At 45.2% G+C, this 21,004-nt stretch overlaps 1 protein-coding gene across 2 annotated transcripts in view; it reads right to left on the reverse strand.

Moving 5' to 3' along the window:
• Positions 1–21,004, reverse strand: part of LOC128698691 (integrin beta-PS-like) — a 197,866-nt gene that overhangs the window by 35,602 nt on the left and 141,260 nt on the right. For both annotated transcript variants that reach the window (XM_070097789.1, XM_070097790.1), the window contains exons 14-17: positions 8,666–8,831; positions 5,994–6,100; positions 2,339–2,465; positions 1,727–1,891 (exon numbers count right to left, since the gene is read on the reverse strand). In XM_070097789.1, coding sequence (XP_069953890.1) covers positions 1,727–1,891; positions 2,339–2,465; positions 5,994–6,100; positions 8,666–8,831 — 565 coding nt within the window. The remainder of the gene's footprint in view (positions 1–1,726; positions 1,892–2,338; positions 2,466–5,993; positions 6,101–8,665; positions 8,832–21,004) is intronic.

Here is a 21,004-nt window from a genome sequence, read left to right on the forward strand (position 1 = left end):
TGGTCTTTACTAACACCGGGCAATAATACCATGATAAAGTCTCTCTGTGGTATTACTACCATGCTGGTCTTTACTAACACCGGGCAATAATACCCTGGTCAAGTCTCTCAGTGGTATTACTACCATGCTGGTCTTTACTAACACCGGGCAATAATACCATGATAAAGTCTCTCTGTGGTATTACTACCATGCTGGTCTTTACTAACACCGGGCAATAATACCCTGGTAAAGTCTCTCAGTGGTATTACTACCATGCTGGTCTTTACTAACACCGGGCAATAATACCATGATAAAGTCTCTCTGTGGTATTACTACCATGCTGGTCTTTACTAACACCGGGCAATAATACCATGATAAAGTCTCTCAGTGGTATTACTACCATGCTGGTCTTTACTAACACCGGGCAATAATACCATGATAAAGTCTCTCAGTGGTATTACTACCATGCTGGTCTTTACTAACACCGGGCAATAATACCATGATAAAGTCTCTCAGTGGTATTACTACCATGCTGGTCTTTACTAACACCGGGCAATAATACCCTGGTAAAGTCTCTCAGTGGTATTACTACCATGCTAGTCTTTACTAACACCGGGCAATAATACCCTGGTCAAGTCTTTCAGTGGTATTACTACCATGCTAGTCTTTACTAACACCGGGCAATAATACCCTGGTCAAGTCTCTCAGTGGTATTACTACCATGCTGGTCTTTACTAACACCGGGCAATAATACCATGATAAAGTCTCTCAGTGGTATTACTACCATGCTCTCTAACACCGGGCAATAATACCATGATAAAGTCTCTCAGTGGTATTACTACCATGCTGGTCTTTACTAACACCGGGCAATAATACCATGATAAAGTCTCTCTGTGGTATTACTACCATGCTGGTCTTTACTAACACCGGGCAATAATACCATGATAAAGTCTCTCTGTGGTATTACTACCATGCTGGTCTTTACTAACACCGGGCAATAATACCATGATAAAGTCTCTCTGTGGTATTACTACCATGCTGGTCTTTACTAACACCGGGCAATAATACCGTGATAAAGTCTCTCTGTGGTATTACTACTATGCTGGTCTTTACTAACACCGGGCAATAATACCGTGATAAAGTCTCTCTGTGGTATTACTACCATGCTGGTCTTTACTAACACCTGGCAATAATACCATGATAAAGTCTCTCTGTGGTATTACTACCATGCTGGTCTTTACTAACACCGGGCAATAATACCCTGGTCAAGTCTCTCAGTGGTATTACTACCATGCTAGTCTTTAATACCCTCATTCACACTTTGTTTACTTATTCACAGCTTCCTTTAATTCCGAAGTTTTGGTATTAAAGTATCCTTGACAGGTGGTGGAGGTTTGCAGGTTAATGTACCTCGGAGTTCGGTTATAAAGATTGCTCACTTGGGTAGATAATAGTAGAAGTCAACACCTGGAAATAAAGATACTGGTAGTAAGGAAGCCTTTTATTACGTCTCACCCGAGGCTGTTATTGAATGACAGTCGTATTAACTTGTTCATTACACAGCAATATAACATTTGCTAGACAGCCAGACCTTCAATCTGCGTCCACCCGCGTATTTAAGGTCGGCAGTAACAGTCGTAAATAATAGCTATTACTACACTTTTTCAAGATTAATAAATCCCATCTATGAGTAAAACGTAGTAATGAAAGGCTTCCCTGATACCAGTGTCAAGACTGTACGACTGACCGAGCACTGGGGGTGGTTCAGGACACTGTCTCTCCTTCTGCACGAAGATCTCGTACTTTGGAGAGTCCGTGCTTGAGGAACTATCCACGTAGCGGTACGTGAAGTTGAAGTAGCAACCTTCCTCGTCCTCAAAAGTACAGAGACGAGCACCCTCAAGCACTTTCTCTGTTTCAACAGTAAAAAACTGAGTTTTGTGGTGTATTAAGGACGAAAGATTACATATCGGTGTTCTCTGAATTATGTAATTACACGAGGATTAGCAGCTGAATTATTGGTGATAATTATGCAATTATACGAGGATTAGCAGCTGAATTATTGGTGCTAGTAATAAAGTCAATTATCGTAAACAAAATACAATAACTAAATTAATATGAAGAAGATTCCTAAAAAAAATAGTCAACTTCATAAAAGTAAATTCATTTTTTAATTGAAAATAATTCCATAACAATCATTCACATTATTTATATATGTATATAAACTTAGCAAAATGAAATGTGCAATTACGAGTATTTAGAAAAAAAAATTAACTATGTACAACATGAACTAGAGAAAATCAACAGCACCCTTCAAGTATTTACTGCAATATTTACGTAAATATAATGTTACTCTTACCTTCGAGTGAGTCGACGACGTTCCTTGTTTGGCAAGATAAACATTTAGAACCTTTGAGTTTGCCAGTGTCGAAGTGTGCGCACTGTACACAGTCACGGAACTCTAAACACTTTCCCGCTGAACATGTCTGTAATACAGGTGACCCGCAGTTCATGAGTCAGTTATGTTATTACGAAATCGTAATTACATAACTGTAAACAAACCAAGGAACTAGTGGGGTTTAAACCTATGGCGAGTCCTAAAATGTCAGGCCCGTGTGTAAGCCACCCGGCCAGCTGGCTGTAATAAGGTTCTTCTTTCTATGTACATTTAAATACACCACAGGGAAGTTAGCATGGGCCACTATGGTGATCACAAATGCAAGTTTTTACAAATGACTCTCCCACCAGCGTGGCTGTGGCAAACTCTAGCTCAAGTCCCTTCAAGCCTATTATCATGACTCATGAAATCGCAATAATACGATTGCAAACAGTCCACGGAACGGATGGAGTAAAAATCTGCATTTGTTGTCACAGTTGTGGCCCATGCTAACTTCCCTAAGGCGTAAAGAAATCCACCTAGTTAGACGAATCTTATTAGACAAAGCTGGCCCAACGGTTAACACACTGACCTGCGAGTTTTACGACTCACTTGTCTATTATGGTACACGGAATTTAAACAATACCTTAATATATAAACATATTTGCATTATAATGAAACATATTTCTCTGAGTCGACATATGAAGGATTCAAACCCATATTGCTCATATGTTAGCCAAGGCATCAAACAAATTTGCTGATGACACCAAAATAGGCCGTCCAATTCATTCTAATGAGGACACTAGAGCACTCCAGGATGATTTAAATAAAGTTGGTAGAATTACCGACAATATGTAAAGTAAAAGGACACAAGTGCAACTAATGTGACATTTGTCACATTAGTTGCACTTGTGTCCTTTTACTTTACATGATTTAAATAGACTGATGCATTGGTCGGAGAAGTGGCAAATTCAATTTAATATAGACAAATGCAAAGTTCTAAATGTTGGACAGGAAAATAACCATGCCACATATAAACTAAATAATGTAGATCTTAATTTTACTGATTACGAAAAGGATTTAGGAGTTCTGGTTAGCAGTAATCTAAAACCAAGACAACAGTGCATAAGTGTTCGCAATAAAGCTAACAGAATCCTTGGTTTCCTAGCAAGAAGTATAAATAATAGAAGTCCTCAGGTTGTTCTTCAACTCTATATATCCTTGGTTAGACCTCGTTTAGATTATGGTGCACAGTTTTGGTCACAGTATAACAGAATGGATATAAATGCTCTGGAAAACGTACAAGGAAGATGACAAAGTTGATCCCATGTATCAGAAATCTTCCCTGAATCTGCACTCTCTAGAAAAGCGTAGAATTAGGGGGGATATGATTGAGGTGTATAAATGGAAAACAGGAATGAATAAAGGGACTGTAAATAGCGTGCTAAAAATAACTAGCCTAGACAGGACTTGCAGCAATGGCTTTAAGTTGGAAAAATTCAAATTCAGGTAGAATCTAGGAAAGCACTGACTTGGTAATAGAATTGTTGATGAGTGGAACAAACTCCCGAGTACCATCATAGAAGCTAAGACGTTGTGTAGTTTTAAAAATATGTTACATAAATATATGAGTGGGTGTGGGTGGGTGTGAGTTTGACCTGAGCAGCTTGTGCTACTAGGTCAGATGCCATGCTCCTTCCTTAAGTGAATGTGACCTGACCTGACTAGGTTAAGGCATTGGCTTAATCCGGTAGGAGAATTGGACCTGCCTTGCATGGGCCAGTAGGCCTGTTGCAGTGCTCCTTCGTTCGTATGTTCTTATTATCTCAAACCACTACACCAGCGAGTCCCTTTATATCTGAGCGGAAGGTTTTCACTTGTTTATGCTAACCAGAGCCCGGAAGACTCCTGACGTGTGGCTCATGAGACTAATTTCTTCTTGCCTCACAGCATGATGTTAACATTCACGAGAAATCTTTGAGAAAACTTAAATGAAGATTCCTAGATGTTGGTCATGAATCTAATTCATCATGTCTTGACAGCGATGATACAGCGATTTAGAAAACCGACGAGTTGAAAAATGAGAGCCTTGTACAATATTTGAAAATCTTTATTGATTAAACTTTTCGTCAATCAGCGGCTTCTTCAGTTCAGTACAGAGAGAAACGGTGAAAATGATGAGAATGAGGTAATCAGTTCCTCATCCTAGAGTCGATGTGTTCAATCAATCAGTCTTGAGAAAAGTACAATATATACCCGGAAAAGTGACTTATACACTACAGTCAGTGAGTAGAAGCAGCGGGAGGCGGAGTCACCACTGGACAAATCCACTAGTGTAAGTCATGACTGTAGACTAGGCACAAGTTGAAGAATTTCCTGTATAAAAGTATATAAACCGCTTCTCCGAGCATATGCTGTACTTTTCTCAGAATTGATAGACCGAGCACATCGATTCTAGGCTGAGGGACTGATTACCTCATTCTCCTCCTCATCTTTCACAGTTTGTCTCCGTATTGGATTTAAGAAACCACTGACTGGCAAAGCGTTTCCTCAATAAATATTACCAAATGTTGCACAAGTGTCTCATTCTTTATCTTGACAGCGAGACAGGTGTGTACCCCAGGGTATCCTGAGACAGGTGTGTACCCCAGGGTATCCTGAGACAGGTGTGTACCCCAGGGTATCCTGAGACAGGTGTGTACCCCAGGGTATCCTGAGACAGGTGTGTACCCCAGGGTATCCTGAGACAGGTGTATACCCCAGGGTATCCTGAGACAGGTGTGTACCCCAGGGTATCCTGAGACAGGTGTGTACCCCAGGGTATCCTGAGACAGGTGTGTACCCCAGGGTATCCTGAGACAGGTGTGTACCCCAGGGTATCCTGAGACAGGTGTATACCCCAGGGTATCCTGAGACAGGTGTGTACCCCAGGGTATCCTGAGACAGGTGTGTACCCCAGGGTATCCTGAGACAGGTGTGTACCCCAGGGTATCCTGAGACAGGTGTATACCCCAGGGTATCCTGAGACAGGTGTGTACCCCAGGGTATCCTGAGACAGGTGTGTACCCCAGGGTATCCTGAGACAGGTGTGTACCCCAGGGTATCCTGAGACAGGTGTGTACCCCAGGGTATCCTGAGACAGGTGTGTACCCCAGGGTATCCTGAGACAGGTGTGTACCCCAGGGTATCCTGAGACAGGTGTGTACCCCAGGGTATCCTGAGACAGGTGTGTACCCCAGGGTATCCTGAGACAGGTGTGTACCCCAGGGTATCCTGAGACAGGTGTGTACCCCAGGGTATCCTGAGACAGGTGTGTACCCCAGGGTATCCTGAGACAGGTGTGTACCCCAGGGTATCCTGAGACAGGTGTGTACCCCAGGGTATCCTGAGACAGGTGTGTACCCCAGGGTATCCTGAGACAGGTGTGTACCCCAGGGTATCCTGAGACAGGTGTGTACCCCAGGGTATCCTGAGACAGGTGTGTACCCCAGGGTATCCTGAGACAGGTGTGTACCCCAGGGTATCCTGAGAAAGGTGTGTACCCCAGGGTATCCTGAGACAGGTGTGTACCCCAGGGTATCCTGAGACAGGTGTGTACCCCAGGGTATCCTGCCTGCTGGGGAAGAGGTTTACTCACCGGACAATCCTCACAGTACTGGCCAGTGTAGCTAATTCCCTGCTGCTGATTACACTTACACTTGCCACAGTCACACGCACCGTGGCCAGAGCACACCTCCTGCGCACCTGTTGACACACACTTATAAGTATTAAACACAATCGGAATTATAGGTCAAACCGAGACATTATTAAAAAAGGCATCTCTTATTTTATTAGTTACTACCTTTTACCTCACTGGGTTTGATGATTTCATCTCTTTTTATTTCTAAGAGAACTTTACTATAATTAAATACCAGGGATAAGATTAAATAATTTGAAATAAATGGCTTTGTCTAATGGTACTAGAAGCCCAGCCTTGGGTGAAATGTTATATTTAAAAGGATTCTCTGCTACCAGTGTGTCTTTATTCCCACTTCTTGGCAGTTGCCCTTACACGTGACAGCAATGTTGTCCGTATATCCGAGTAAATGCCTCCTGGTGTGTGATGTAAACACAGAATCCGTCCTCCTGAAACCAACATCGATTGCTCATCTACGAATTTATTCAATTTTTTTATATACGTTATTCATGTTAAGTTGGAACATTGTTCCAAACAGTGAAGCAGAACTTCTCAAGGTTGAGGGATTGACCACCTCATAACTACGTTTTCGAGGGTAACAGATTGATTACATCGTCTTTACATCTATACTGCTTCTGCTGCCTTCTGTATTCTTCTAGAGAGTATACCTGGAGAGGGTTTCGGGGGTCAACGCCCCCGCGGCTCGGTCTCTGATCGGGTTTGTGAAGAAGCTGACTGTGTAGGTGAAACATATCGGAATAAAGTTACCTAACTGTTGCACATGTGTCTTATTAAATTCTCGGTATTGTATACGTAAGGGCCCGCTTGTAAAGCAGGCTAGATTCCTGGGCCCCGCTTATACAGCAGGTTAGGTTCCTTGGTCCTGCTTATACAGCAGGTTAGGTTTCTGGACCCCGCTTATACAGCAGGCTAAGTTCGGGGCTACCGCTGTAAAGCGAAAAATCTATGTAAAGTGAATTAAACTCATTCTCACATTACTTACTTTAAAATATTTTCGTCCTTAGCTTATAGTGAGTGGTGAATGTATTTATTATAGGAAGTCTGAATAAATAAAGAATGGGAATAACTGGAAACCGCTGCATTAGCGAAACGCTGTTAAGCGGGGCCTACTCTCAAACTCACAGGTATCACACGTGTTCCTATAATTACAAGTTCTACAACAAGTTCAGTATACAGACAAATTTTCCTGCATACAAACTAAATTTAACATTACTCTGACCCTAAGAGACATCAGCCATTTAATATCGAAGTCGTTCAGAAGAAGTAGAGTCAGTTATATTTAACGTGATTAAACAGAACTAAAAATTTTGCATATCAAACTGGTAAATATGCGACTACACCTTTTCTAAACAAACCATGAACCGGGTGGAGTTTGAACCCACAGCGAGTGACTCGTACAACTCCAGGTCGGTACATTTGTGGTCACAGTGGGGCCCATGCTAGCCTCTATACCCAGTTGAATGTATCCTATTGTAGCCAGCTGGCCCAGTGGTTAACGCACTGGCCTGGAGTTTACTACTCACTTGCCATGGGTTCAAACCCTTCCCATTCCCTGGTTTGTTTATATTACGATTTCGTAAGTCAGTAGACTTGAATGGCTGTAGCAATGTCGCAGAGTGTTTTAGAAGTTATTGGAATAATTCTAGGATGCTGAGAATGGGTTCAGTAACTTTTATCATAGGGAACCTGCACATGCCAATTGATCCTAGAATCTTGCCCTAAATACCATACACCAGCGTCGAAAAGCTGAAGCCTATCGGGTGAGGCATTCTCGTGTTATAAGCGAAATAAAAACGAGAAGTTGAAGAAGAAAAAAGAGATTAGTGAACGAAGGATGGCATAACAGGTGACCAGTGTGAAAGCCACTTCAGGAAGTCACAATAAAGTCCACTCCTGAAAAAAACGTAGCAGTAAAGTCTAGTTTTGAAAGAAACATGATAATAAAGTCCAGTCCTGGAAGAAACCCTGATAATAAAGTCCAGTCCTGGAAGAAACCTGGTAATAAGGATCAGTCCTGGAAAAAACCTCGTAATAAAGTCTAGTCCTGGAAGAAATCTGATAATAAGGATCAGTCCTGGAAGTAACCTCGTAATAAAGTCCAATCCTAGAAGGAACCCGGTAATAAAAATCAGTCCTAGAAGAAACCAGTAATAAAGATGAGCCCTGGAAGAAACCTCATGATGAAGTCTAGTACTAGTAGAAATCTGGCAATAAATCCAGTCCTGGAAGGTTTCTTTAGGACTATCTTGCAGTGGGATCGAAGTCTTCCTTCGGTGACCTAATTATTATCTTGGATGGTTAACCATTCAGGTAAAAATCCGAACACTACCACCACTTCTTTTCTCTGAGCTTTGCTCAGACCTCTACAACACAATTGTCCTCAAAGATTTGTTAAGCTATACCGTGAATTAAAGAAAGATCCTAGACTTCGCTTCACGAAACAGACAAAGAAAATGCGATAGTAATTATGGACAAGGCAGATTATAGTGGAAAATGAACATGTTATTAGAAGACGGGGGAAATTACGTGCCCCTTAAGTTGTATATAAATCTTATTTCATCTTATAGTGAGTTTCTCAGCACATAAGCGTAGAGTGGTGGCTGCTGGCTTACCTCCGGGCCTGCAGGCGGAGTCGTCCCTGCACTGACAGAGGTCGCCCGTGAAGCCTGGGTTGCAACGACACTTGTTGCATTCACATGTGCCACGGTCGCTGCATACATCTCCCACTCCTGAGATGCACTTCCGCCGGTTACAGTGGCAATACGCCCCGTGTACGTCCTGGACCCAGGATTAAAGGAAGATATTTTAATAACACGATTGCAGACAAACTAGGGAATGGAAGGGGTTAGAACCCATGGTATGTGAGTCCAAAAACTCAAAGGCCATTGTGCTTACCACTTGACCAGCTGACTCTACCCACAAATGCAAGTTCTTACAGTGTGGCTGTAGCGAACACCTAACTTGGGCCAGCAGGCCTGAAGCAGTGCTCCTCCCTATGTTCTAATGTAAGAATTGGACAATTTAGTTTTGTGAAATTCAGACCACTGTTTACACAACATAATTAATAATAGAAATAAAAGATAAAGTATATTGACAGAGTTAAATATATTAAAACATACAAATATTTCTTTTTTGAACTTGCAAAAATAGCAATTAAATAATTATAGTGAAACAAATAAAATAATAAATGAAAAAAAAAAACTGAAAAATATAAAAAAAATGTTCCAGAAGAAATATAAATTAACGTTAATATTTGTCAAGAGTTTATTAGAGTTTAGGAATTAATAGTAAGACGGTGGTAAGACGGTGGTAAGATGGTGGTAAGACGGTGGTAAGACGGTGGTAAGACGGTGGTAAGACGATGGTAAGACGGTGGTAAGACGGTGGTAAGATGGTGGTAAGACGGTGGTAAGACGGTGGTAAGATGGTGGTAAGACGGTGGTAAGACGGTGGTAAGACGGTGGTAAGACGGTGGTAAGACGGCGGTAAGACGGTGGTAAGATGGTGGTAAGACGGTGGTAAGACGGTGGTAAGACGGTGGTAAGACGGTGGTAAGACGGTGGTAAGACGGTGGTAAGACGGTGGTAAGACGGTGGTAAAACGGTGGTAAGACGGTGGTAAGACGGTGGTAAGACGGTGGTAAGACGGTGGTATGTGGGTGGTAAGTCGGTGGTAAGACGGTAGTAAGACGGTGGTAAGACGGTAGTAAGACGGTGGTAAGACGGTGGTAAGACGGTGGTAAGACGGTGGTAAGACGGTAGTAAGACGGTGGTAAGACGGTGGTAAGACGGTGGTAAGACGGTGGTAAGACGGTGGTAAGACGGTGGTAAGACGGTAGTAAGACGGTGGTAAGACGGTGGTAAGACGGTGGTAAGACGGTGGTAAGACGGTAGTAAGACGGTGGTAAGACGGTGGTAAGACGGTGGTAAGATGGTGGTAAGACGGTGGTAAGACGGTGGTAAGAGGGTGGTAAGACGGTGGTAAGACGGTAGTAAGACGGTGGTAAGACGGTAGTAAGACGGTGGTAAGACGGTGGTAAGACGGTGGTAAGACGGTGGTAAGACGGTAGTAAGACGGTGGTAAGACGGTGGTAAGACGGTGGTAAGACGGTGGTAAGACGGTAGTAAGACGGTGGTAAGACGGTGGTAAGACGGTGGTAAGAGGGTGGTAAGACGGTGGTAAGACGGTGGTAAGACGGTGGTAAGAGGGTGGTAAGACGGTGGTAAGAGAGTGGTAAGAGGGTGGTAAGACGGTGGTAAGAGAGCGGTAAGACGGTGGTAAGACGGTAGTAAGACGGTGGTAAGACGGTAGTAAGACGGTGGTAAGACGGTGGTAAGACGGTGGTAAGACGGTAGTAAGACGGTGGTAAGACGGTGGTAAGACGGTGGTAAGACGGTGGTAAGACGGTAGTAAGACGGTGGTAAGACGGTGGTAAGACGGTGGTAAGACGGTGGTAAGACGGTGGTAAGACGGTGGTAAGACGGTGGTAAGACGGTGGTAAGACGGTGGTAAGACGGTGGTAAGAGGGTGGTAAGAGGGTGGTAAGACGGTGGTAAGACGGTGGTAAGACGGTGGTAAGACGGTGGTAAGACGGTGGTAAGACGGTGGTAAGAGGGTGGTAAGACGGTGGTAAGACGGTGGTAAGACGGTGGTAAGACGGTGGTAAGACGGTAGTAAGACGGTGGTAAGACGGTGGTAAGACGGTGGTAAGAGGGTGGTAAGACGGTGGTAAGACGGTGGTAAGACGGTGGTAAGACGGTAGTAAGACGGTGGTAAGACGGTGGTAAGACGGTGGTAAGAGGGTGGTAAGACGGTGGTAAGACGGTAGTAAGACGGTGGTAAGAGGGTGGTAAGACGGTGGTAAGACGGTGGTAAGACGGTGGTAAGACGGTAGTAAGACGGTGGTAAGACGGTGGTAAGACGGTGGTAAGAGGGTGGTAAGACGGTGGTAAGACGGTAGTAAGACGGTGGTAAGACGGTGGTAAGACGGTGGTAAGAGGGTGGTAAGACGGTGGTAAGACGGTGGTAAGACGGTGGTAAGACGGTGGTAAGAGGGTGGTAAGACGGTGGTAAGACGGTGGTAAGACGGTGGTAAGACGGTGGTAAGACGGTGGTAAGAGGGTGGTAAGACGGTGGTAAGACGGTGGTAAGACGGTGGTAAGACGGTGGTAAGACGGTGGTAAGACGGTGGTAAGACGGTGGTAAGACGGTGGTAAGAGGGTGGTAAGACGGTGGTAAGAGGGTGGTAAGACGGTGGTAAGACGGTGGTAAGACGGTGGTAAGACGGTGGTAAGACGGTGGTAAGACGGTGGTAAGACGGTGGTAAGACGGTGGTAAGACGGTGGTAAGACGGTGGTAAGAGGGTGGTAAGACGGTGGTAAGACGGTGGTAAGACGGTGGTAAGACGGTGGTAAGACGGTGGTAAGACGGTGGTAAGACGGTGGTAAGAGGGTGGTAAGACGGTGGTAAGACGGTGGTAAGACGGTGGTAAGAGGGTGGTAAGACGGTGGTAAGACGGTGGTAAGACGGTGGTAAGAGGGTGGTAAGACGGTGGTAAGACGGTGGTAAGACGGTGGTAAGACGGTGGTAAGACGGTGGTAAGACGGTGGTAAGACGGTGGTAAGACGGTGGTAAGACGGTGGTAAGAGGGTGGTAAGACGGTGGTAAGAGGGTGGTAAGACGGTGGTAAGAGGGTGGTAAGAGGGTGGTAAGACGGTGGTAAGACGGTGGTAAGAGGGTGGTAAGAGGGTGGTAAGACGGTGGTAAGACGGTGGTAAGACGGTGGTAAGACGGTGGTAAGACGGTGGTAAGACGGTGGTAAGACGGTGGTAAGACGGTGGTAAGACGGTGGTAAGACGGTGGTAAGACGGTGGTAAGACGATGGTAAGACGGTGGTAAGACGGTGGTAAGACGGTGGTAAGACGGTGGTAAGACGGTGGTAAGACGGTGGTAAGACGATGGTAAGACGATGGTAAGACGGTGGTAAGACGGTGGTAAGAGGGTGGTAAGACGGTGGTAAGAGGGTGGTAAGACGGTGGTAAGACGGTGGTAAGAGGGTGGTAAGAGGGTGGTAAGACGGTGGTAAGACGGTGGTAAGACGGTGGTAAGAGGGTGGTAAGACGGTGGTAAGACGGTGGTAAGACGGTGGTAAGACGGTGGTAAGACGGTGGTAAGACGGTGGTAAGACGGTGGTAAGACGGTGGTAAGACGGTGGTAAGACGGTGGTAAGACGGTGGTAAGACGGTGGTAAGACGGTGGTAAGACGGTGGTAAGACGGTGGTAAGACGGTGGTAAGACGGTGGTAAGACGGTGGTAAGACGGTGGTAAGACGGTGGTAAGACGGTGGTAAGACGGTGGTAAGACGGTGGTAAGACGGTGGTAAGACGGTGGTAAGACGGTGGTAAGACGGTGGTAAGACGGTGGTAAGACGGTGGTAAGACGGTGGTAAGACGGTGGTAAGACGGTGGTAAGACGGTGGTAAGACGGTGGTAAGACGGTGGTAAGACGGTGGTAAGACGGTGGTAAGACGGTGGTAAGACGGTGGTAAGACGGTGGTAAGACGGTGGTAAGACGGTGGTAAGACGGTGGTAAGACGGTGGTAAGACGGTGGTAAGACGGTGGTAAGACGGTGGTAAGACGGTGGTAAGACGGTGGTAAGACGGTGGTAAGACGGTGGTAAGACGGTGGTAAGACGGTGGTAAGACGGTGGTAAGACGGTGGTAAGACGGTGGTAAGACGGTGGTAAGACGGTGGTAAGACGGTGGTAAGACGGTGGTAAGACGGTGGTAAGACGGTGGTAAGACGGTGGTAAGACGGTGGTAAGACGGTGGTAAGACGGTGGTAAGACGGTGGTAAGACGGTGGTAAGACGGTGGTAAGACGGTGGTAAGACGGTGGTAAGACGGTGGTAAGACGGTGGTAAGACGGTGGTAAGACGGTGGTAAGACGGTGGTAAGACGGTGGTAAGACGGTGGTAAGACGGTGGTAAGACGGTGGTAAGACGGTGGTAAGACGGTGGTAAGACGGTGGTAAGACGGTGGTAAGACGGTGGTAAGACGGTGGTAAGACGGTGGTAAGACGGTGGTAAGACGGTGGTAAGACGGTGGTAAGACGGTGGTAAGACGGTGGTAAGACGGTGGTAAGACGGTGGTAAGACGGTGGTAAGACGGTGGTAAGACGGTGGTAAGACGGTGGTAAGTCGGTGGTAAGCCGGTGGTCAGACGGTGGTAAGACGGTGGTAAGACGGTGGTAAGACGGTGGTAAGACGGTGGTAAGACGGTGGTAAGACGGTGGTAAGACGGTGGTAAGACGGTGGTAAGACGGTGGTGGTAAGACGGTGGTAAGACGGTGGTAAGACGGTGGTAAGACGGTGGTAAGACGGTGGTAAGACGGTGGTAAGACGGTGGTAAGACGGTGGTAAGACGGTGGTAAGACGGTGGTAAGACGGTGGTGGTAAGACGGTGGTAAGACGGTGGTAAGAGGGTGGTAAGACGGTGGTAAGACGGTGGTAAGACGGTGGTAAGACGGTGGTAAGACGGTGGTAAGACGGTGGTAAGACGGTGGTAAGACGGTGGTAAGACGGTGGTAAGACGGTGGTAAGACGGTGGTAAGAGGGTGGTAAGAGGGTGGTAAGAGGGTGGTAAGACGGTGGTAAGACGGTGGTAAGACGGTGGTAAGACGGTGGTAAGACGGTGGTAAGACGGTGGTAAGAGGGTGGTAAGACGGTGGTAAGAGGGTGGTAAGACGGTGGTAAGACGGTGGTAAGAGGGTGGTAAGAGGGTGGTAAGACGGTGGTAAGAGGGTGGTAAGAGGGTGGTAAGAGGGTGGTAAGAGGGTGGTAAGACGGTGGTAAGAGGGTGGTAAGAGGGTGGTAAGGTGGAGGTAAGGGGTGGTAAGAGGGTGGTAAGAGGGTGGTAAGAGGGTGGTAAGAGGGTGGTAAGAGGGTGGTAAGAGAGTGGTAAGAGGGTGGTAAGAGGGTGGTAAAATGGTGGTAAGAGGGTGGTAAGACGGTAGTAAGACGGTAGTAAGAGGGTGGTAAGACGGTGGTAAGACGGTAGTAAGACGTTGGTAAGACGGTGGTAAGACGGTGGTAAGACGGTGGTAAGAGGGTGGTAAGACGGTGGTAAGAGGGTGGTAAGACGGTGGTAAGATGGTGGTAAGACGAAGGTAAGACGGTGGTAAGAGGGTGGTAAGAGGGTGGTAAGACGGTGGTAAGAGGGTGGTAAGACGGTGGTAAGACGGTGGTAAGAGAGCGGTAAGACGGTGGTCAGGGGGTGGTAAGACGGTGGTAAGAGGGTGAGGGTGGTAAGACGGTGGTAAGAGGGTGGTAAGAGGAAGGTAAGAGGATGGTAAGAGGAAGGTAAGAGGGTGGTAAGAGGAAGGTAAGAGGGTGGTAAGAGGAAAGTAAGAAGATGGTAAGAGGGTGGTAAGAGGGTGGTAAGAGGGTGTTAAATGGTTGGTATGAGGGTGTAAGAGGAAGGTAAGAGGGTGGTAAGAGGAAGGTAAGAGGGTGGTAAGAGGAAGGTAAAAGGATGGAAAGAGGAAGGTAAGAGGGTGGTAAGAGGAAGGTAAGAGGGTGGTAAGAGGGTGGTAAGAGGAAGGTAAGAGGGTGCTAAGAGGAATGTAGGAGGGTGGTAAGAGGAAGGTAAGACGGTGGTAAGACTGTGGTAAGAGGGTGGTAAGAGGAAGGTAAGAGGATGGTAAGAGGAAGGTAAGAGGGTGGTAAGAGGAAGGTAAGAGGGTGGTAAGAGGAAGGTAAGAGGGTGGTAAGAGGAAGGTAAGAGGGTGGTAAGAGGGTGGTAAGAGGAAGGTAAGAGGGTGGTAAGAGGAATGTATGAGGGTGGAAAGAGGAAGGTAAGACGGTGGTAAGACTGTGGTAAGAGGGTGGTAAGAGGAAGGTAAGAGGGTGGTAAGAGGAAGGTAAGAGGGTGGTAAGAGGAAGGTAAGAGGGTGGTAAGAGGAAGGTAAGAGGGTGGTAAGAGGAAAGTAAGAGGATAGTAAGAGGGTTGTAAGAGGGTGGTAAGACGAAGGTAAAAGGGTGGTAAGAGGAAGGTAAGAGGGTGGTAAGAGGAAGGTAAGATGGTGGTAAGACTGTGGTAAGAGGGTGGTAAGAGGAAGGTAAGAGGATGGTAAGAGGAAGGTAAGAGGATGGTAAGAGGAAGGTAAGAGGATAGAGGGTGGTAAGAGGAAAGTAAGAGGATAGTAAGAGGGTGGTAAGAGGGTGGTAAGAGGGTGGTAAGATGAAGGTAAGAGAGTGGTAAGAGGGTGGTAAGAGGGTGGTAAGAGGGAGGTAAGAAGAAGGTGAGAGGGTGTAAGAGGAAGGTAAGAGGGTGGTAAGAGGAAGGTAAGAGGATGGTAAGAGGATGGTAAGAGGAAGGTAAGAGGGTGGTAAGAGGAATTTAAGAGGGTGGTAAGAGGGTGGTAAGACGAAAGTAAAAGGGTGGTAAGAGGAAGGTAAGAGGGTGGTAAGAGGAAGGTAAGAGGGTGGTAAGAGGGTGGTAAGACGGTGGTAAGACTGTGGTAAGAGGGTGGTAAGAGGAAGGTAAGAGGGTGGTAAGAGGAAGGAAAGAGAGTGGTAAGAGGGTTGTAAGAGGGTGTTAAGAGGGTGGTAAGAGGGTGGTAAGAGGGTGGTAAGAGGGTGGTAAGATGAAGGTAAGAGAGTGGTAAGAGGGTTGTAAGAGGGTGGTAAGAGGGTGGTAAGAGGGAGGTAAGAGGGTGGTAAGAGGGTGGTAAGAGGGTGGTAAGATGAAGGTGAGAGGGTGGTAAGAGGGTGGTAAGAGGGTGGTAAGAGGGTGGTAAGAGGGTGCTAAGAGGGCGGTAAGAGGGTGGTAAGAAGGTGATAAGAGGGTGGTAAGATGAAGGTGAGAGGGTTGTGACAGGGTGGTAAGAGGGTGGTAATAGGGTGGTAAGATGAAGGTGAGAGGGTGGTAAGAGGGTGGTAAGAGGGTGGTAAGAAGAAGGTAGGAAATTCGAAATATTTCTTTTCATATGCCAAAAACAAGGCAAATACCACATGTAGTACCGGGTCCTTCCTCATACAGGATTAGACTTACACAGATGACAACACGGAAATGTGTGAGATACTGAAATCCCAATACGACTCTGTGTTTAGCGAGCCTAGCAGGAAGATTAGCAGGAAGACAAGCAGGAAGACTAGCAGGAAGATTAACAAGAAGAGTAGCAGGAAAACTAGCAGGAAGACTAGCAGGAAGATTGACAATAAGACTAGCAGGAAGACTTGCAGGAAGACTAGCAGGAAGATTAACAAGACTAGAAGGAAGACTTGCAGGAAGACTAGCAGGAAGATTAACAAGACTAGCAGGAAGACAATCAGGAAGACAAGCAAGAAGACAAGCAGGAAGACAAGCAGAAAGACTAGCAGGAAGACTAGCAGGAAGACTAGCAGGAAGACTAGCAGGAAGACAAGCAGGAAGACTAGCAGGAAGATTAACAAGAAGAGTAGCAGGAAGACTAGCAGGAAGACTAGCAGGAAGACTAGCAGGAAGACTAGCAGGAAGACAAGCAGGAAGACTAGCAGAAAGACAAACAGGAAGACTAGCAGGAAGACAAGCAGGAAGACTAGCAGGAAGACTAGCAGGAAGACTAGAAGAAAGATTAACAGGAAAACTAGCAGGAATATTAACAAAAAGACTAGCAAGAAGATTAACAAGAAGACTAGCAGGAAGTCTAGGAAGAAGATTAACAAGAAGACTAGCAGGAAGATTAACAAGAAGACTAGCAGGAAGACTAGCAGAAAGATTAACAAGAAGACTAGCAGGAAGACTAGCAGAAAGATTAACAAGAAGACTAGCAGGAAGATTAACAAGAAGACTAGCAGGAAGATTAACAAAAAGACTAGGAGGAAGATTAACAAGAAGACTAGCAGGAAGACTAGCAGGAAGACTAGCAGGAAGACTAGCAGGAAGACTAGCAGGAAGACTAGCAGGAAGACTAGCAGGATGACAAGCAGGAAGACTAGCAGGAAGACTAGCAGGAAGACTAGCAGGAAGACTAGCAGGAAGACAAGCAGGAAGACAAGCAGGAAGACTAGCAGGAACACTAGCAGGAACACTAGCAGGAAGACAAGCAGGAATACTAGCAGGAAGACTAGCAGGAAGACAAGCAGGAAGACTAGCAGAAAGACTAGCAGGAAGACTAGCAGGAAGATTAACAAGAAGACTAGCGGGAAGACTAGCAGGAAGACTAGCAGGAAGATTAACAAGAAGACTAGCAGGAAAACTAGCAGGAAGACTAGCAGGAAAACTAGCAAGAAGACTAGCAGGAAGACAAGCAGGAAGACTAGCAGGAAGACTAGCAGGAAAACTAGCAGGAAGACAAGCAGGAAGACTAGCAGGAAGGCTAGCAGGAAGACTAGCAGGAAGACTAGCAGGAAAACTAGCAGGAATATTAACAAAAAGACTAGCAAGAAGATTAACAAGAAGACTAGCAGGAAGACTAGCAAGAATATTAACAAGAAGACTAGCAGCAAGAATAGCAGAAAGATTAACAAGAAGACTAGCAGGAAGTCTAGCAAGAAGATTAACAAGAAGACTAGCAGGAAGATTAACAAGAAGACTAGCAGGAAGACTAGCAGAAAGATTAACAAGAAGACTAGCAGGAAGATTAACAAGAAGACTAGCAGGAAGATTAACAAAAAGACTAGGAGGAAGATTAACAAGAAGACTAGCAGGAAGACTAGCAGGAAGACAATCAGGAAGACTAGCAGGAAGACTAGCAGGAAGACTAGCAGAATGACTAGCAGGAAGACTAACAGGAAGACAAGCAGGAAGACTAGCAGGAAGACAAGCAGGAAGACTAGCAGGAAGACAAGCAGGAAGACAAGCAGGAAGACCAGCAGGAAGACTAGCAGGAAGACTAGCAGGAAGACAAGCAGGAAGACTTGCAGGAAGACAAGCTGGAAGATTAGCAGGAAGACAAGCAGGAAGACTAGGAGGAAGACTAGCAGGAAGACTAGCAGGAAGACAAGCAGGAATACTAGCGGGAAGACTAGCAGGAAGACTATCAGGAAGACAAACAGAAAGATTAACAAGAAGACTAGCAGGAAGACTAACAAGAAGACTAGTAGGAAGACTAGCAGGAAGACTAGCAGGAAAATTCACAAGAAGTCTAGTAGGAATATTAACAAGAAGACTAGCAGGAAGATTAACAAGAAGACTAGCAGGAAGGCTAGCAGGAAGATTAATAAGAAGATTGCAGGAAGACTAGCAGGAAGATTAACAAGAAGACTAACAGGAAGACTAACAGGACGACTAGCAGGAAGAATAAAAAGAAGACTAGCAGGAAGACTAGCAGGAAGATTAACAAGAAGACTAGCAGCAAGATTAACAAGAAGACTAGCAGGAAGACTAGCAGGAAGATTAACAAGAAGGCTAGCAGGAAGACTAGCAGGAAGATTAACAAGAAGACTAGCAGGAAGAGTAGCAGGAAAATTAACATGAAGACTAGCAGGAAGATTAACAAGAAGACTAGCAGGAAGACTAGCAGGAAGATTAACAAGAAGACTAGCAGGAAGATTAACAAGAAGACTAGCAGGAAGATTAACAAGAAGACTAGCAGGAAGACTAGCAGGAAGATTGACAAGAAAACTAGCAGGAAGATTAACAAGAAGACTAGCAGGGAGACTAGCAGGAATACTAGCAGGAAGATTAACAAGAAGACTAGCAGGAAGACTAGCAGGAATACTAGTAGGAAGATTAACAAAAAGACTAGCAGGAAGATTAATAAGAAGACTAGCAGGGAGACTAGTAGGAATACTAGCAGGAAGATTAACAAGAAGAGTAGCAGGAAGACTAGCAGGAAGACTAGTAGGAAGATTAACAAGAAGACTAGCAGGAAGATTAACAAGAAGACTAGCAGGAAGACTAGCAGGAATATTAACAAGAAGACTAGCAGGAAGATTAACAAGAAGACTTGCAGGGAGACTAGCAGGAATACTAGCAGGAAGATTAACAAGAAGACTAGCAGGAAGACTAGCAGGAAGATTAACAAGAAGACTAGCAGGAAGACTAGCAGGAAGATTGAGAAGAAGATTAGCAGGAAGATTAACAAGAAGACTAGCAGGGAGACTAGCAGGAATACTAGCAGGAAGATTAACAAGAAGACTAGCAGGAAGACTAGCAAGAATACTAGTAGGAAGATTAACAAGAAGACTAACAGGAAGATTAATAAGAAGACTAGCAGGGAGACTAGCAGGAATACTAGCAGGAAGATTAACAAGAAGACTAGCAGGAAGACTAGCAGGAAGACTAGTAGGAAGATTAACAAGAAGACTAGCAGGAAGATTAACAAGAAGACTAGCAGGAAGACTAGCAGGAAGATTAACAAGAAGACTAGCAGGAAGATTAACAAGAAGACTAGCAGGAAGATTAACAAGAAGACTAACAGGGAGACTAGCAGGAATACTAGCAGGAAGATTAACAAGAAGACTAGCAGAAAGATTAGCAGGAAGACTAGTAGGAAGATTAACAAGTAGACTAGCAGGAAGACTAACAAGAAGACTAGCAGGAAGACTAGCAGGAAGACTAGCAGGAAGATTAACAAAAAGACTAGCAGGAAGACTAGTAGGAAGATTAACAAGTAGACTAGCAGGAAGACTAGCAGGAAGACTAGCGGGAAGACTCGTAGGAAGATTAACAAGAAGACTAGCAGGAAGACTAGCAGGAAGACAATCAGGAAGACTAGCAGGAAGACTAGCAGGAAGACTAGCAGAATGACTAGCAGGAAGACTAACAGGAAGACAAGCAGGAAGACTAGCAGGAAGACAAGCAGGAAGACTAGCAGGAAGACAAGCAGGAAGACAAGCAGGAAGGCTAGCAGGAAGACTAGCAGGAAGACTAGCAGGAAGACTAGCAGGAAGACTAGCAGGAAGACTAGCAGGAAGACTAGCAGGAAGACAAGCAGGAAGGCTAGCAGAAAGACAAACAGGAAGACTAGCAGGAAGACAAGCAGGAAGATTAATAAGAAGACTAGCAGGAAGACTAACAAGAAGACTAGCAGGAAGATTAACAAGAAGACTAGCAGGAAGACTAACAATAAGACTAGCAGGAAGACTAGCAGGAAGACTAGCAGGAAGATTTACAAGAAGACTAGCAAGAAGATTAACAAGAAGACTAGCAGGAAGGTTAACAAGAGGACTAGCAGGAAGATTAACAAGAAGACTAGCTGAAAGACTAGCAGGAAGATTAACAAGAAGACTAGCAGGAAGACTAACAGGAAGAGTAGCAGGAAGATTAATAAGATGACTAGCAGGAAGATTAACAAGAAGACTAACAGGAAGAGTAGCAGGGAGATTAATAAGAAGACTAGCAGGAAGACTAGCAGGAAGATTAACAAGAAGACTAGCAGGAAGACTAGCAAGAAGATTAACAAGAAGACTAGCAGGAAGACTAGCAGGAATATTATCATGAAGACTAGCAGGAAGATTAACAAGAAGACTAGCAGGAGGATTATCAAGAAGACTAGCAGGAAGACTAGCAAGAAGATTAACAGGAAGACTAGCAGGAAGATTAGCAGGAAGACTAGCAGGAAGACTAGCAGGAAGACTAGCAGGAAGATTAACAAGAAGACTAGCAGGAAGACTAGCAGGAAGATTAACAAGTAGGAAGACTAGCAAAAAGACTAGCAGGAAGATTAATAAGAAGACTAGCAGGGAGACTAGTAGGAATACTAGCAGGAAGAATAACAAGAAGAGTAGCAGGAAGACTAGCAGGAAGACTAGTAGGAAGATTAACAAGAAGACTAGCAGGAAGATTAACAAGAAGACTAGCAGGAAGACTAGCAGGAAGATTAACAAGAAGACTAGCAGGAAGATTAACAAGAAGACTAGCAGGAAGACTAGCAGGAAGATTAACAAGAAGACTAGCAGGAAGACTAGCAGGAAGATTAACAAGAAGACTAGCAGGAAGACTAGCAGGAAGATTGAGAAGAATACTA

Source organism: Cherax quadricarinatus, chromosome 59 (assembly GCF_038502225.1).
Source record: "Cherax quadricarinatus isolate ZL_2023a chromosome 59, ASM3850222v1, whole genome shotgun sequence".
Taxonomy (NCBI): Eukaryota; Metazoa; Arthropoda; class Malacostraca; order Decapoda; family Parastacidae; genus Cherax; species Cherax quadricarinatus.